This window comes from Myotis myotis, unplaced genomic scaffold, assembly GCF_014108235.1.
Source record: "Myotis myotis isolate mMyoMyo1 unplaced genomic scaffold, mMyoMyo1.p scaffold_m19_p_10, whole genome shotgun sequence".
NCBI classification, from domain to species: domain Eukaryota; kingdom Metazoa; phylum Chordata; class Mammalia; order Chiroptera; family Vespertilionidae; genus Myotis; species Myotis myotis.
In genome coordinates, this window is record NW_023416314.1 from 7,896,834 (window position 1) to 7,911,578 (window position 14,745).

The 14,745-nt window shown below is 34.7% G+C and overlaps 1 protein-coding gene across 3 annotated transcripts in view; it reads left to right on the forward strand.

The window, feature by feature from the left end:
- The window catches only part of DYNC2H1 (dynein cytoplasmic 2 heavy chain 1), a 300,856-nt gene that overhangs the window by 197,122 nt on the left and 88,989 nt on the right, over positions 1–14,745 (forward strand). For all 3 annotated transcript variants that reach the window (XM_036324418.1, XM_036324416.1, XM_036324417.1), the window contains 3 exons: positions 2,179–2,304; positions 5,290–5,400; positions 7,830–7,985. In XM_036324418.1, the coding sequence (XP_036180311.1) occupies positions 2,179–2,304; positions 5,290–5,400; positions 7,830–7,985 (393 nt within the window). The remainder of the gene's footprint in view (positions 1–2,178; positions 2,305–5,289; positions 5,401–7,829; positions 7,986–14,745) is intronic.

Genomic DNA, 14,745 nt, shown 5'->3' on the forward strand with positions numbered 1-14,745 from the left:
AGAAAGATAAAACTATTTGCATTCACAGTAGGTTTGAGTATTTAAACTTCTTGAGTTTTGTGTACTGAGCTTGCAAAATTGTTTAATGTAGGAGAACCTTTAAATATGTATATTATTTATACTTCTGTTATTTAAAAATTTTGTTACTATGCTGAATATATATGTTAAGTCTAATAACATATTAGTGCAAATTATTTTTTTATTTAAGAAACTGGTGTGTTTTTCTCTTTTGGTGTGCTTTTCATTTTCCTGCTGTGCTTTAAAACTTATTTTCTTACAATATCTCCTAAGGATTCATGAACCTTTAAGGTGTTTTCACATAACTTATGACTTATGGAAACTTTTGAATTTTCTATTTTGAGTTACCATTTCAGTTCAGCAAAATGTCCTTTTACTCTGATTATGTTGTACATTCCTTCATTTCATTTAAAATGACAAACTAACCATCATTGATTTGGCTCAGTGGATAGAGCACTGGCCCGTGGACTGAAGGGTCTGGGTTTGATTCCCGGTAAAGGACATGTGTAGGAAGCAAACGATCGATGTATCTCTCTCACATCAGTGTTTCTCTCTCTCTCTCTCTCTCTCTCTCTCTCTCTCTCTCTCTCTCTCTCTCTCTCTCTCTCTCCCCCACTCTCTCCCACTTTCTCTTCTCCATCCCTCCTTTCCACTATTTCTAAAAATCAAAGGAAAAAATATCCTGGGGTGAGGATTAATAAAAACAAAAAACTAAATAAATGGCAAACTAGTATGTGCATTGAAACAGTTCAACCAGTATTTGTTTCACATCCCTCCTATTTGCTAGTTCCAGGTTACTAGTAGACCTTGAAAATAAAAAAAAAGAAATTAAAAAAGAAAGAAGCCCGATTGGTTGTGACTCAGTTGTTGAGCATGGACCTATGAACGAGGAGGTCACGGTTTGATTCCCAGTCAAGGCATATGCCCAAGTTGCTGCCTTGATCCTCATTGGGAGGCGTGCAGGAGGCAGCCAATCAATGATTCTCTCTCATCATTGATGTTTCTATCTCTCTTTCCCTTTCTCTCTAAAACCAATAAAAATATTTTAAAAAAACAAATGAGTATTTATTACCTGTTTTATTGTATGCTTTAGTTTGCAATGAATTAGACATTGTTCCCACTCTCAAAGACTTTATAGTCTAATTGAAAAACAAAATTTTCTCTTTCTCCCTCCCTCCTTCTCTCTCTAAAATAGTTTGCCATTTATATAAATGTTTTGACTATGTACCTAGTAAAGTATTAGAGCCAGGATTCCCAATATATGTATACTTATAAAGTATATACATATGTACACAGATATAGCTATATTAATATACAAGTATTATATTAATTGTCCTTAAAAAACATGGAGTATTTTAGACTTGATATAGTAAGAGGCATGTAGCCATATTAGATTCTTGACTACATTTTAAAGAACCTTAGACTGAAGTAGTCACCTTGTCCAAGCCTTTTAATAATAGAGAAATCTTAAGTCCTGAATACAATCTGGAGTCAAACCGCTTCTGCTCGAATACTTTTAATTCTATGAAGTTTCTATTGTATAAGGTGGCCTCTTCTGCTACATGAATGTTCTAAGTGCAGATGGACTAAAGGGATTGAAAAAATTGGAATGGAATTCCGGTGAGGTCAGGATTCTCATTCCCTCTCTTCCTTTAATTTCTCCCCTCCTCTTTTCTCATTTCCTCTCTCCTCCTATCTCCTCTCTCTGAGAAACAATAGAGGACCAGAGGGCTGAGTGTAGTCTTGAGGCTCACTGACATGTTAGGATTTGCTAGATGATGAAAGGCCAGCCAGTGAATGAGACAGTTAAATAGCTAGACCAGTAGGTTGAGAGTCACATATATGCAATGTTGGAGAAATTCAGAGAAGTAAATTTCAAAGTATTCGATGAGACTATAGTTACATTAAAAATAAAATTTAAGGCCTTTCTTTTGAGAGGGTAAAAATTACAGGAAATGGTGGGATAAGGAACAAAAGATTATTCAATTATTTTATACTGTTTTATAGCTTGCAAACCTGTAATAATAATAATAATATATTTTAGTAAATAGAAAACTATGGAGTCTGATATATTCTATTAAAAACTGAGAACCCTGATTGCATGTTACAACATGTTATGAGATTTGTTTTTTAGTTTTTTGTTTTGTTTTGTTTCTGCAGATTGCCATGGGTCAAGGTCAAGCTGATTTAGCAATTCAAATGCTAAAAGAATGTGCTCAGAATGGAGATTGGCTCTGTTTGAAAAACTTACATCTTGTGGTATCTTGGCTGCCCGTTCTGGAAAAGGTAGATTCAATAGATGTACAAATAATATAGGATGTCTCCCCAAAAATGTATATACAAACTTTGAATAATTACAAAGGCAGTGTTTATTAAAATACATTTCAGTTTCAAAATTGATTTATCAGCTGTTAAAGTGTATATACGTTTTGGGGGGCATACCCTGTACATCTAATATACACAATTCAGTAATATTCAAGGGACAACAGCATTAAAATATATCATGCATCATTTATGATATTTTAAAAATTAGTATTTGAGAAATTTGAAATCTGTTAAGTATTTTCTTTTAAAATATGTACATGTGTACAGACCAAGATGGATCTTTTAGTAGGAAGTCAATAAAAATGTGTTTTTAAAGGCATTTAAGGAAAGCCAGGAAATTATTAATCATGACTGAAGGGAGACTTAGAGAATTTTTTTCAGAAGAAAAATAAGGAAGTGCTTTAAGGACTGTATATCTATGTAATATATAACATAACTTTTTCTTTACGCTGTTGTTTTGTTGTGCCTGTATGGGGAGAAAAGATGTAGACACATTTAGAGGGACCTGTAGAACAAACAGCCTAGTTGCTAAGACAACCATGATGTAATCCGAAATAACCATTTCCCTTAACTCAGGGGCCCCAACATGAAAATTATCTTAAGATGAAACAAATTGCTGGGTAGTTTTAAATGCAAACCCAGATCAACCTCGACGACTATTATGTTCATGCCCAGTACAAGGAAAGAAGCTGTCCTTGAATATACTAGACGGGCTTGGTAGGGGAGTGTGGGGCAATGGAGTTAGATGTCTAGGAAAGGGCTAGGTTCCGGAATACCCTGAGAACCTTGCAAAGAGCTTGGAACTTTTGTCCTTGGACATAGTCAAAGGAGGTCCTTAGCAGAGGAATTAATAATTAATTAATTTAATTAATCTGAGAGAAGTATTATTTGGAACAGAATCAAACAGAATAGAGTGGCTTGAGGGAGGCCCTAGCAGAGTTGTGTGATGTGTTAAAAATGTGTATAGTCCTAATAAGATAGCAGCTGTAGCACCTTACGCAACATAGGTAATCAATAAATCTTTGAGGAACGAGTTAATGACTGAGTAAATGAATCGATGGACATGATGATTCTTCACTTATAATCAACAAAACGTATAGATTTTGAAACTGCTGTTTATATCAATATTTAAATATTCATTACTAATACAATATTCTGTAAAAATTACTAATGTATGGAAAGATAAATTTTATGTCTGATGAATGATGTTTTAAAATGTGTAAAGAAGACTTGTGAATACTAGAATCTTGCTTTCTGTTCTAAACAGTATATTGATAGCTATTAATTTATATAAAATATAATTAAACTGATTACTTAATTAGAATTTTTGAAGTATATAGGGTAGATTATATTACAAAAGTTTAAAAAATTGTAAAAATTTACTCTTCTTTTGGGAAGTTTGTATGAATTATTTGGATATAAATTTACAAATTTATTTATCCAACTATGTCACAAATACATTGTTTCTATTAATTTTTTTACAAAACATGCTAACCCAAGGCAAAGCTTTATAGTTTGACATTATAAAACTTACATTTTAAAACTTTACATTTTTAAATCGTTATTAGGTATAGGCACATTTTATTTCATAGGATTTTAAGCAAGAACAATATTTTTTATGGTCACTTTTTTTGCCATTTTTTGGTCATCTTAATTATAAAATTTCACATTACTAATGAATGTTAGTATTTACACATGTATTTATTAAAATAATTTTAGACTTCATTCTTTTTTAGAGCTACCAGTATTTATCAATATTTTTTAGAGTTATCAGTATTTATCAATATTCATTAATTCATTCTATAAACACTTGCTGAGTACAGAAAAAAGCCAAGAAATGTCCTAGGTACTGGTTACATAAAAATTTGTACCTTTTCTCTAAGAACTTAGTTTAGAAGAGAGAGAACACATTAGTAATTAATATGTAGTGTGATTCATACTATAGAAGATAATTTACAGAATGTAAAATTAATTCATTAATTCTGCTTAGGATTGTTCAAGTGAAGAGTTAAAGAAGATATTCCCCTAAGATATTATGTTTAAATAATATTTTGACAAATGGGTAAGAATTCATCAGGTTATAAAGAGAATAACAGGCAGAAAGCACATGTTGAGTAAAGACATAGGCATAAAAAATTGAATAGTGTAAAGCATGCAGCATGGACAGATGAATTTGTTTGGTTAAGTTTTCAATTTCTATCATATGCAATATGATACACTAATTGATACATTTTAATCACTATACAACTTTCCTGGAAGCATGAACTAAAGCAATGAGAATCTGAAGGCCTAAAAGATGACTATCAACTTAGGCACAGCAATTATAGCTAATACTTACTTTGCACTTACTAGGTATTAGACAGTTTTAAGTGTTTTTCTTTTTCTTTTTTTTTTAAATACTTTTTTTTTTTTATTGATTTCTTACAGAGAGGAAGGGAGAGGGATAGAGAGTTACAAAGATCGATGAGAGAGAAACAGCAATCAGCTGCCTCTTGCACACCCCCTATTGGGGATGTGCCCGCAACCAAGGTATGTGCGCTTGACTGGAATCGAACCTGGGACCTTTCAGTCCGCAGGCCGACGCTCTATCCACTGAGCCAAACCGGTTAGGGCTTAAGTGTTTTTCTTAATAGTATGAGGTAGGTACTACTAGTATCCTTGCTTATCGATGGTGTAACTCATAGAACCCAAGGTCAAATAACAAGTGGTGACAGAATTTGGAGTTCAAGCCTGATGGCCTAGGTTTAGGTCCAAATTCTTACCTTATCCAAGCTAATAATAGAGAAGATGTATATTTAAAATAAATATAATCAGAACATGAAGAAATATATCAGGATATCACAGAAAGATTTTAGTAAAAAAATTACTTAGTAATAGTATATTTATAAAATGGAAATTTGCGTATGTATTTAAGTAGATTTTTATTGTTGTTGTTTTATAAACAAGGAGTTGAATACTCTTCAACCAAAAGATACCTTTCGTCTTTGGCTCACTGCAGAAGTTCACCCCAACTTTACTCCTATTTTATTACAGTCAAGTTTGAAAATAACCTATGAGGTAAGATTTAAAACTTGAACCACTAGTTGTCTAAGTGCAGCAATCTCTACATGCCTTCCAAAGCTCTGTAAACAACTGTCTGTTATGCATAACTTCCCTTTACCTTTAGGTGAGGTATAATATCTCTATATATAAAAGCCTAAGCAACCATTTGACTGTTTGACCGATTGCTATGATGTGCACTGACCACCATGGGGCAGACGCTTAATGCAGGATCTGCCCCCTGGTGGTCAGTGTGTTCCCACAGCGGGAGTGCCACTCAGCTGACCAACAGGTGCCAGACGCAGGGCTCACGGCTGGTCACCACAGCCGGAGACTGCAATGAAGTGGCAGTGAGCCTACCGAGCAGTGGTGGTAGCAGGCGCAGCAGGACTGGGGTGAGCAGGAGCAGCAGGCAGGAGCCTGGGCAGTTGGACTGCCGGTGGCCCAATCCCCGCAGGCCATGCCAAGGGACCCACGAATCCGTGCACTGGGCCTCTAGTACATAAATATGTAATATCATATGATGGCATTTATAAAAATACATTTAAATTTTTCTTCCAATTTTACTTTATATTTTTTGTTGTTTTATCATAATAAAAGACATATAACATGAAATTTGTCATTTTAACCATTTTTTAGTGTAGGATACAGCAGAATCTTCTCCAGCCACTCTCCCCTTATACTCTGCTACTAAACTACATTCTAGAACTGGGTTGCATGAGCCATAAGGGTGGGATCTATTTTTTTTCTTTTTTTGTCCTTATCATATAATACCTGGAATGTAGGAAGAATACAGTAAATATTTCAATTAATGAAGAGTTAATATATTAGGAAAAATGTTCCTTGAATGTTTTAAAGTTCAGCCTTATCCAAGATCCTATTTTGGAGGTAATTTCATTACATTTTCTTAAAAATTTTCCGTTTTATTTAAGCACTTGTGAGTTTGCTATTTCTTGTATCAATGTAGATAATTTTATGCTAGGAAATATCATAGTGCATTATGTTCAAAATTATTGCGATATATATGCACACATAATTATAATTTTTAAAAATTGTTACATTTCTTTTCTTTTTTGATTAGTTGTGTTTTTAAAAATTTATTTCAAATAACCATTGTCATACTTGTCTTTTCTGTTCACTGAATTTGCTACTTTTTTCTTTGTTTTTACTTCTTAATGCTTTCCTTAGATTTGTATTTGTCTTTGCTGATTTCTTATGTTGAATGCTTAATTGCTTTATATTTACTTGCATTAATATTGAAATTAGTTTAAGTTTCTGACATTGTAGTGGAGTATATCCTTGTTCTTAACACATAATTTGACATATTAATGTTTTCACTTTGTTATTTTTCAAATAGTCTGTATTTGTGTATGATTTTTAAAAATTATATATAACTTATCCATTTTGCCTAATCTTTAGAATAGTATCTTTAAAAACTCCAAGTGGTGGTTCAGTTTCCTATTCATCTCTTGTTTTATTTATTTATTTTTAAAAAAATATGTTTTATTGATTTTTTTTTAGAGAGAGGGATAGAGAGATAGAAATACCAATGAAAAACACCATCAATCGGCTGCCTCCTGCATGTCCCCCTCTGGGGTTGCGCCGGAAACCAGGCATATGCCCTGACCAGGAATCGAACCAGTAACCTCTTGGTTCAAGGGTTGACACTCAACCTTTGAACCACACTAGCCAGGCTAATCTCTTGTTTTACTGAATAGTTCTCAGAAAAATTTGCCTATTCTATGATAATATTTTATAAATGTATCATAAACAGATATTTTCAATTTATTTATTTTAAATCTGTTTTTATTGATTTTTAGAGATAGAGGAGGGGTGAGGGGAAGAAAGAGAGAGAAACATTGATTGGAGCCCACAACTGGGGCATGTGTCCTGAACTGGCAAACTCTGGGTGCATGGGACAATGCTCAACCAACTGAGCTACACCAACCAGGACAACATTTTCATTTTAAAAGTGAAAATTTGCATATATACTTAGTAAATCAATAGTATTTTTCTTTTACTTTTAAATACAATTTTTTATTTAAGAAAAAAAAAACAATGAAAAGGATTGCAAAAGGAATGACTGTTCTTTGTAGCAGACATTCTTTAAGTAATTAGTTGAATTATTTGTATGTATTTTTATGTTGGAAATCATTTCGGTCAAATACCTTAATGATCATATAAAACTTAATTGGTTATTTTGAATATTGTTGGTTTATAGGGTTTTTTAATTGCAAAAATTATTTTGGATTTATACTAGAGATGAACTATTAGGTGTAAGGAGTTTTATATTTGTACATTTTGAAATAACACAGTAATAAAATAATTTAAGTCAAGTTGGTAATGCTGTAAAGTTTTTTTCATTACAATATGTTCTCAAATGTGTTAAATACTATTTTGTTTTACTTTATTTTTAAATAATATGATGTCTATTGTCCTTTCTTTAGTCACCTCCAGGTTTAAAGAAGAATTTAATGCGTACTTATGAATCTTGGACTCCTGAGCAAATTAGCAAAAATGGTAATCTACATAGAGCTAATGCTCTCTTCAGTTTTGCATGGTTTCATGCTGCATGTCAAGAGAGAAGAAATTATATTCCACAGGTAAGTAGGATTAGTCTTGGATATATTATAAGTTGTATATATATTTTTTTAGTTTAGTATAAATGGCTGGGATTACTTCATAATGTGGCTCTTGATTCATAATCTATTATGTTAATCTCCTGAATTGTATATAGTAGTCTAGTTCATATTTCTTTGAATTAAAATGTTTAGGACAATGAATTAACCATCATAAGCCTTCAGTGATTGTTAGGCATAATTTTTATAGTTTTATGTCTAACAGGTATCTCAAAGATCAACTACTGAATTCCCCATACCTGCCTTTTCTTTAGCATATCCCGCTTGATAAAAGGCATTGATATTCATTTACTTTTAAAAAAATTTATCTTTATTATTGAAAGTATTACAGATGTCTCCTTTTTACTCTGATTGACCCCCCTTCACCCTACTCCTGCCTGCCCCCCTCCCCGAGGCCTTCACCTCACTATTGTCTGTATGAATGGGTTCATATATGCATATAATTTCTTTGGTTAATCTCTTCCTTCCCTCCCATTCCCCTTCCCTCTCATATTTGTCAGTCTGTTCCATATTTCCATGTCTCAGGATCTATTTTGTTCATCAGTTTATTTTGTTTATTAGATTCCATATTATAAGTGAGACCATCTGACACTTGTCTTTCTCTGGCTTATTTCGCGTAGCAAAATAATCTCCAGGTCCCTCCATACAGTTGCCAATGTTAAGAGTTCCTTCTTTTTGCCGAAACCGGTTTGGCTCAGTGGATAGAGCATCGGCCTGTGGACTGAAAGGTCCCAGGTTCGATTCCGGTCAAGGGCATGTACCTGGGTTGTGGGCACTTCCCCAGTGGGGGATGTGTAGGAGGCAGCTGATCGATGTTTCTAGCTCTCTATCTCTCTCCCTTCCTCTCTGTAAAAAATCAATAAAATATATTTAAAAAAAAAAAAAAAAGAGTTCCTTCTTTTTTACAGCCATTTAGTATTCTATTGTGTAGATGTGCCACAGCTTTTTTATCCACTTATCTGCTGATGGCACTTGGGCTGTTTCCAAATCTCTTAGCTATTATAAATTGTGCTGCTGTGAACAAAGCGGCGCATATATTCTTTCTGATTGGTGTTTCTGCTTTCTTTTTTTTTTTAATATATTTTATTGATTTTTTACAGAGAGGAAGGGAGAAGGATAGAGAGTTAGAAACATCGATGAGAGAACCACTGATCAGCTGCCTCCTGCACACCCCCTACTGGGATGTGCCCGCAACCAAGGTACATGCCCTTGACTGGAATCAAACCTGGGACCTTCCAGTCCACAGGCTGACGCTCCATCCAATGAGCCAAACCTGTCAGGGCTGTTTCTGCTTTCTTAAGATATATACCTAGTAGTGGGATCACTGGGTCAAATAGCAGTTCCATTTTTAATTTTTTGAGGAAACTCCATACTGTTTTCCACAGAGGCAGCACCAGTCTGCATTCCCACCAGCAGTGCACGAGGGTTCCTTTTTCTCCACATCCTCGCCAGCACTTGTCGTTTGTTGATTTGTTGATGGTAGCCATTCTGACAGGTGTGAGGTGATATCTCATTGTCGTTTTCATTTGCATCTCTCTGATCAGTGACTTTAAGCATTTTTTCATGTGTATCTTGGCCATCTGTATGTCCACTTTGGAGAAGTGTCTATTTAGGTTATTTGCCCATTTTTTAATTGGGTTGTTTGTCTTCCTTTTGTTAAGTTGTATGAGTTCCTTATAGATTTTGGATATTAACCCTTTATCAGATGTATCATTGCCAAATATGTTCTTTCATACACTGTGCTCTTTTCATTTTGTTGATTGTTTTTTCTGCTGTGCAGAAGGTTTTTATTTTGTCTCTAGGCTATCTGTGTCCTCCTTTGGAGAAGTGTCTATTTAGGTCCTTTGTCCACTTTTTTATTGGATTGTTTGCCTGCCTTTTGTTAAGTTGTATGAGTTCCTTATATATTTTGGAAATTAAACCCTTATCAGATGTATCATTGCCAAAATGTTCTCCCATACAGTGGGCTCCCTTTTCATTTTCTTGATGGTTTATTTTGCAGTGCAGAAGTTTTCCATTTTGATGTAGTCCCATTTGTTTATTTTCTCCTTGGTTTCCTTTGGCCTAGGAGATGTATCGATAAACATATTGCTATGAGAGAAGTTTGAGATTTTGCTGCCTAAGGTTTCTTCTAGGATTTTTATGGTTTCCCGACTTACATTTAAGTCTTTTATCCATCTTGAGTTTATTCTTGTATATGATGTAAGTTGGTGGTCTAGTTTCCTTTTTTTGCATGTATCTGTCCAATTTTCCAAAGTAACCTAGGATTGTTCTTGACGTTGTTTTCTTAGTCTCCCTATCCAGTTCATTATCAGGTCCTATTGATTCTACTAGTACTTTCTAAAAGTTCATCATATTTCCTTCCCATTTTTCTAAGCCTTATCTCCTCTCACCTGTACTATTTTCTAAGATAGCCTTCCAACTCTTCTAACTTTTTACATTTAGCAGCCAGAATTTTTTAATATATAAAATTGATTATTTTGTTGCTGTTCTTAAACCCACCAAATATCTTTCTATTGTATTTGGAGGAAAATATGTACATTTCTTACCATGGTCCAAAAGGAAAAATTTTCCCATGTCTTCAACCTTCTCTCAGGCCCCTGTTCCCACTTGTTCTTTCCACCTCAGGCACACACGACTTCTTATGGTCTTTGAATTCATCAAGCTCTTTCTCACATAGGCCCTACCTGTTCCTGTTACCACATGCAGACCACATTGCCATGGCAGCCCTAGCTGGTACCAATGATTTGTCCTGCTTGTCAAATGCCTATCTTAGCCACCAATTGCATCATTCTTTCATCTTTAAAATTTTCCCGCCCTTTTTCAACTTTGTCTACTTCTGTTCAAATAATCTTTCCTCAAATTTCCCTCTCTACCTGCCTCTTTTTTATTCCCTCTCGCTGTTTCAGGTACATGTCAATATCAGGGCATAGGTTATGAAGTTACAGACTTGGGTTGGGAATAATAATTATGCTTATATTTATTGTGAGGATTAAATGAAATAGTGTATGTTCAAAAGTGCTTAACACATAGTCTGTCAGAAATTTGTCAAACTCATGAAGTAGCAAATAATAACAGGAGTGTGTTAATTCATATAATTTACATACTACATTTATGGGGAGAGTATGCTTAATTTTCTCATTTTACAAAATAAGACAATGGATCTCAATGATAATTAGCTTGCTGAAGGAATTACACCTAAAAAAATACAGAGGTTGGAAATGGCCAGGCCCACCTTTCTCTAAAGCAGTGGTTCTCAACCTTCTGGCCCTTTAAATACAGTTCCTCATGTTGTGACCCAACCATAAAATTATTTTCGTTGCTATTTCATAACTGTAATGTTGCTACTGTTATGAATCATAATGTAAATATCTGATATGCAGGATGGTCTTAGGCAAGCCCTGTGAAAGGGTCGTTTGACTGCCAAAGGGGTCGCGACCCACAGGTTGAGAACCGCTGCCTAAAGCCTTTACCCCTAATTTTTCTGACATTTTCCCTTGCACTAATGGATCAGTTAATCCTGATGGACAAATGAAGTATAGTGATAATGATGCACTGTTATTAAGAAAAGAAAAATTCACCCTAACCGGTTTGGTTCAGTGGACAGAGCATCGGCCTGCGGACTGAATGGTCCCAGGTTCGATTCTGGACAAGGGCATGTACCTTGGTTGTGGGCACATCCCCAGTAGGAGGTGCGTAGGAGGCAGCTGATCGATGTTTCTCTCTCATCGATGTTTCTAACTCTCTATCCCTCTCCCTCCCTCTCTCTGTAAAAAATCAATAAAATATATATTTTTAAAAAAAGAAAAATTGTATTTTAAAAATGAAATTAGATTTTATTTTTTATTAAATGATATACTACAAATTAAAAACCTACGAAAAAGTTTGCTATTAAAATTTAGACTTCCTGCCCTAGCTGGTTTGGCTCATTGGATAGTGTGTCAGCCTGCAGACTAAAAGGTCTCGGGTTCGTTTCTGGTCAAGGGCACATGCCTGGGTTGTGGGCTCTGGGCTCGATCCCCAGTAGTGGGCATGCAGGAGGCAGCCGATCAAGGTTCTCTCTCATCATTGATGTTTCTCTCTCCCTCTCCCTTCCTCTCTGAAATCAATAAAAATATTTAAAAAACTGTAGACTTCCCCATTCTGTCTTCCTGCTATCTTGTATCTATTCCCAGGGCATCAACTCTTCACTATTTTTGGGGTGTCCCTAAGAAGTATTAAATTAATATGCAAACATATTTTATGTATTTATATAAATTCATGTTCTTTTTTTACTCAAATGGTAGCACATTACAAATATAGTTCTGTAGCTTGTTTTAATAACCAATGCATTTTAGAGATTTTTAAGTGTTAGTGCCTATATATATATATTTAATTTAAAAATATTTATGTTCATTATGTCAATAATGTATTTTCGAGCAGTTTTATATTGCTGATTGAGCATGTGTATTCTTTTCTACCTTTGCTATTACAAAATACTTGCCTATACTTGCCTCTTTTGGCATTTGTTTTTGATGGCCAATTTCTAAATGTGAAATGTTTGGGTCAAAATATATGTGTATTTTTTAAAATTCATAAATATTATAAATACCAAATGCCCCTAATAGATAATATAGCAATTCACTTTCATATACACAAATTGAAAATGGCATATTTTTAACACTCTAAGTTTGATCTCATGAAAATCATAAAATTGGAGTTAAAGCAAATAATAAAGAGAATACCATTAATTAATAGAGACCAGGTCATACAGATATGTATTTCTATAACTTCTCTATTTTGCTTATTTTCCTCATTTGGTTTTGCTTTTTTTTTTTTTCTTAAATGCCAACTTTCATTAGTAAAGATCCACTATTAATTCAACTCAGGTTTTATTTCTCATGTTAGTAAAAGATTATTTTTTGCTAAGATTATTTATTGATTACTTATTACAGGGTTATATTTGGTTTGCAGAATTAACTTCTTTTATTTTATGCATGTTACTAGAGGCCTGGTGCATGAAATTTGTGCACAGGTAGGGTCCCTAGGCCTGGCCAGCGATCAGGGCCAATCAGGTTCCCTGCCTTCCCACCTCCCTGCCTCCTTCTTCCCTCACTCCCTCAGTGCCCCGCTGCCACCACTGGTTGCCCACTATGTTCCGCACCACCCCCTGGTGGTCAGCACACATCACATCATAGCGAGCAATCGAACTCCCAGTCTCCCTGTTGAACTCCCGAGGGGACACTTTGCATATTAGCCTTTTAAATATATAGATAGGATATAACTTAGTGAGTGTAATTTAAGTCTCTTTTGTTTTCACAATATCCAAATAGTGATCCCCAAATTTATACATCCAACTCATACTAATTCTCTAAGTTCTCAGCTTATACAGCCAAATATTTATTTGACCTATCCAGTTGGAGGTCTAAAAACTACTGAAAATCCCACATATTCTGAGTCCAAGTACCTTCTCAAGAGCACAGATTTTGGGAAACTAAGCAGAAAATAAACAAATAGGACTGCATCAAAATAAATCATCAACAAAACGAAAAGGGAGCCCACTGGATGGGAGAACGTATTTGCAATGACACATCTAATAAAGGATTAATATCTAAAATATATAAGGAACTCATACAACTTAACAAAAGTAAGACAATTTAAAAATGGGCAAAGGGCCTAAGTGGATTTTTTAGCATGTATTCTCCAAAGCAGACATACAGATGGACAAGAGACGTATGCAAAAAATGCTCAGTCAGAATCATCAGTGAGATGTAAATTAAAACGACAATGAAGTTCCACCTCACACTAGTCAGAATGGCTACCATAAAAAAAATCTACAAACAGCAAGTTTTGGTGAGGATGTGGAGAAAAGGGAACCCTAGTACACTGCTGGTGGGAATGCAGACTGGTGCAGCCACTGTGGAAAACAGTATGGAGTTTCCTCAAAAAATTAAATGTGGAAATACCATTTGGCCCAGTGATCCCACTTCTAGGAATATACCCTAAGAAACCCGAAACATCAATCAGAAAGAATGTATGCACCCCTATGATCATAGTAGCACAATTTACAATAGCTAAGATCTGGAAACAGCCCAAGTGCCCATCAGTACATAAGTGGATTAAAAAGCTGTGTTACATTTATACCATGGAATACTATGCAGCCATATAAAAGAAGGCTCTCTTACCCTTTGAGACAGCAGAGGGGGACCTGGAGAGTATTATGCTAAATAAAATAAGCCAGTCAGAGAAAGAAAAGTATCACATAATCTCACTCATATGGTAATCTAATGGACAAAATAAACTGATGAACAAAATAGATCTGGAGACATAGAAGCATGGAACAGTCTGTGCAATCTCAGAGGGAAGCTGGTGGTGGGTGGATGTGTAGGAAGAGATCAACCAAAGAACTTGTATGCACATATGCATAACCTTTGGACACAGATAATAGGGTGGTGGAGGCCTGGAGTGGGGAGATCAATAGTGTCAGTGGGAGAAAAAAGGGGACATGAAATACTTTCAACAATAGTTTTAAAATTATGGGAACTAAATGTGTACCAAGTATGTAGACTCAAAATTTACTATGCCAATTTGTTCTCTCTCTATAACTCTATTGCCACATATTTCAATGATAACAGCTTTATGGTATTATAAAGTATTTTCCATGCTATGGAGATAAATACTTTTGTTTTAAAATATGACTATTACTTTAGCTTCATTGTTTATTTTATTAAAAATTGTTAGAATT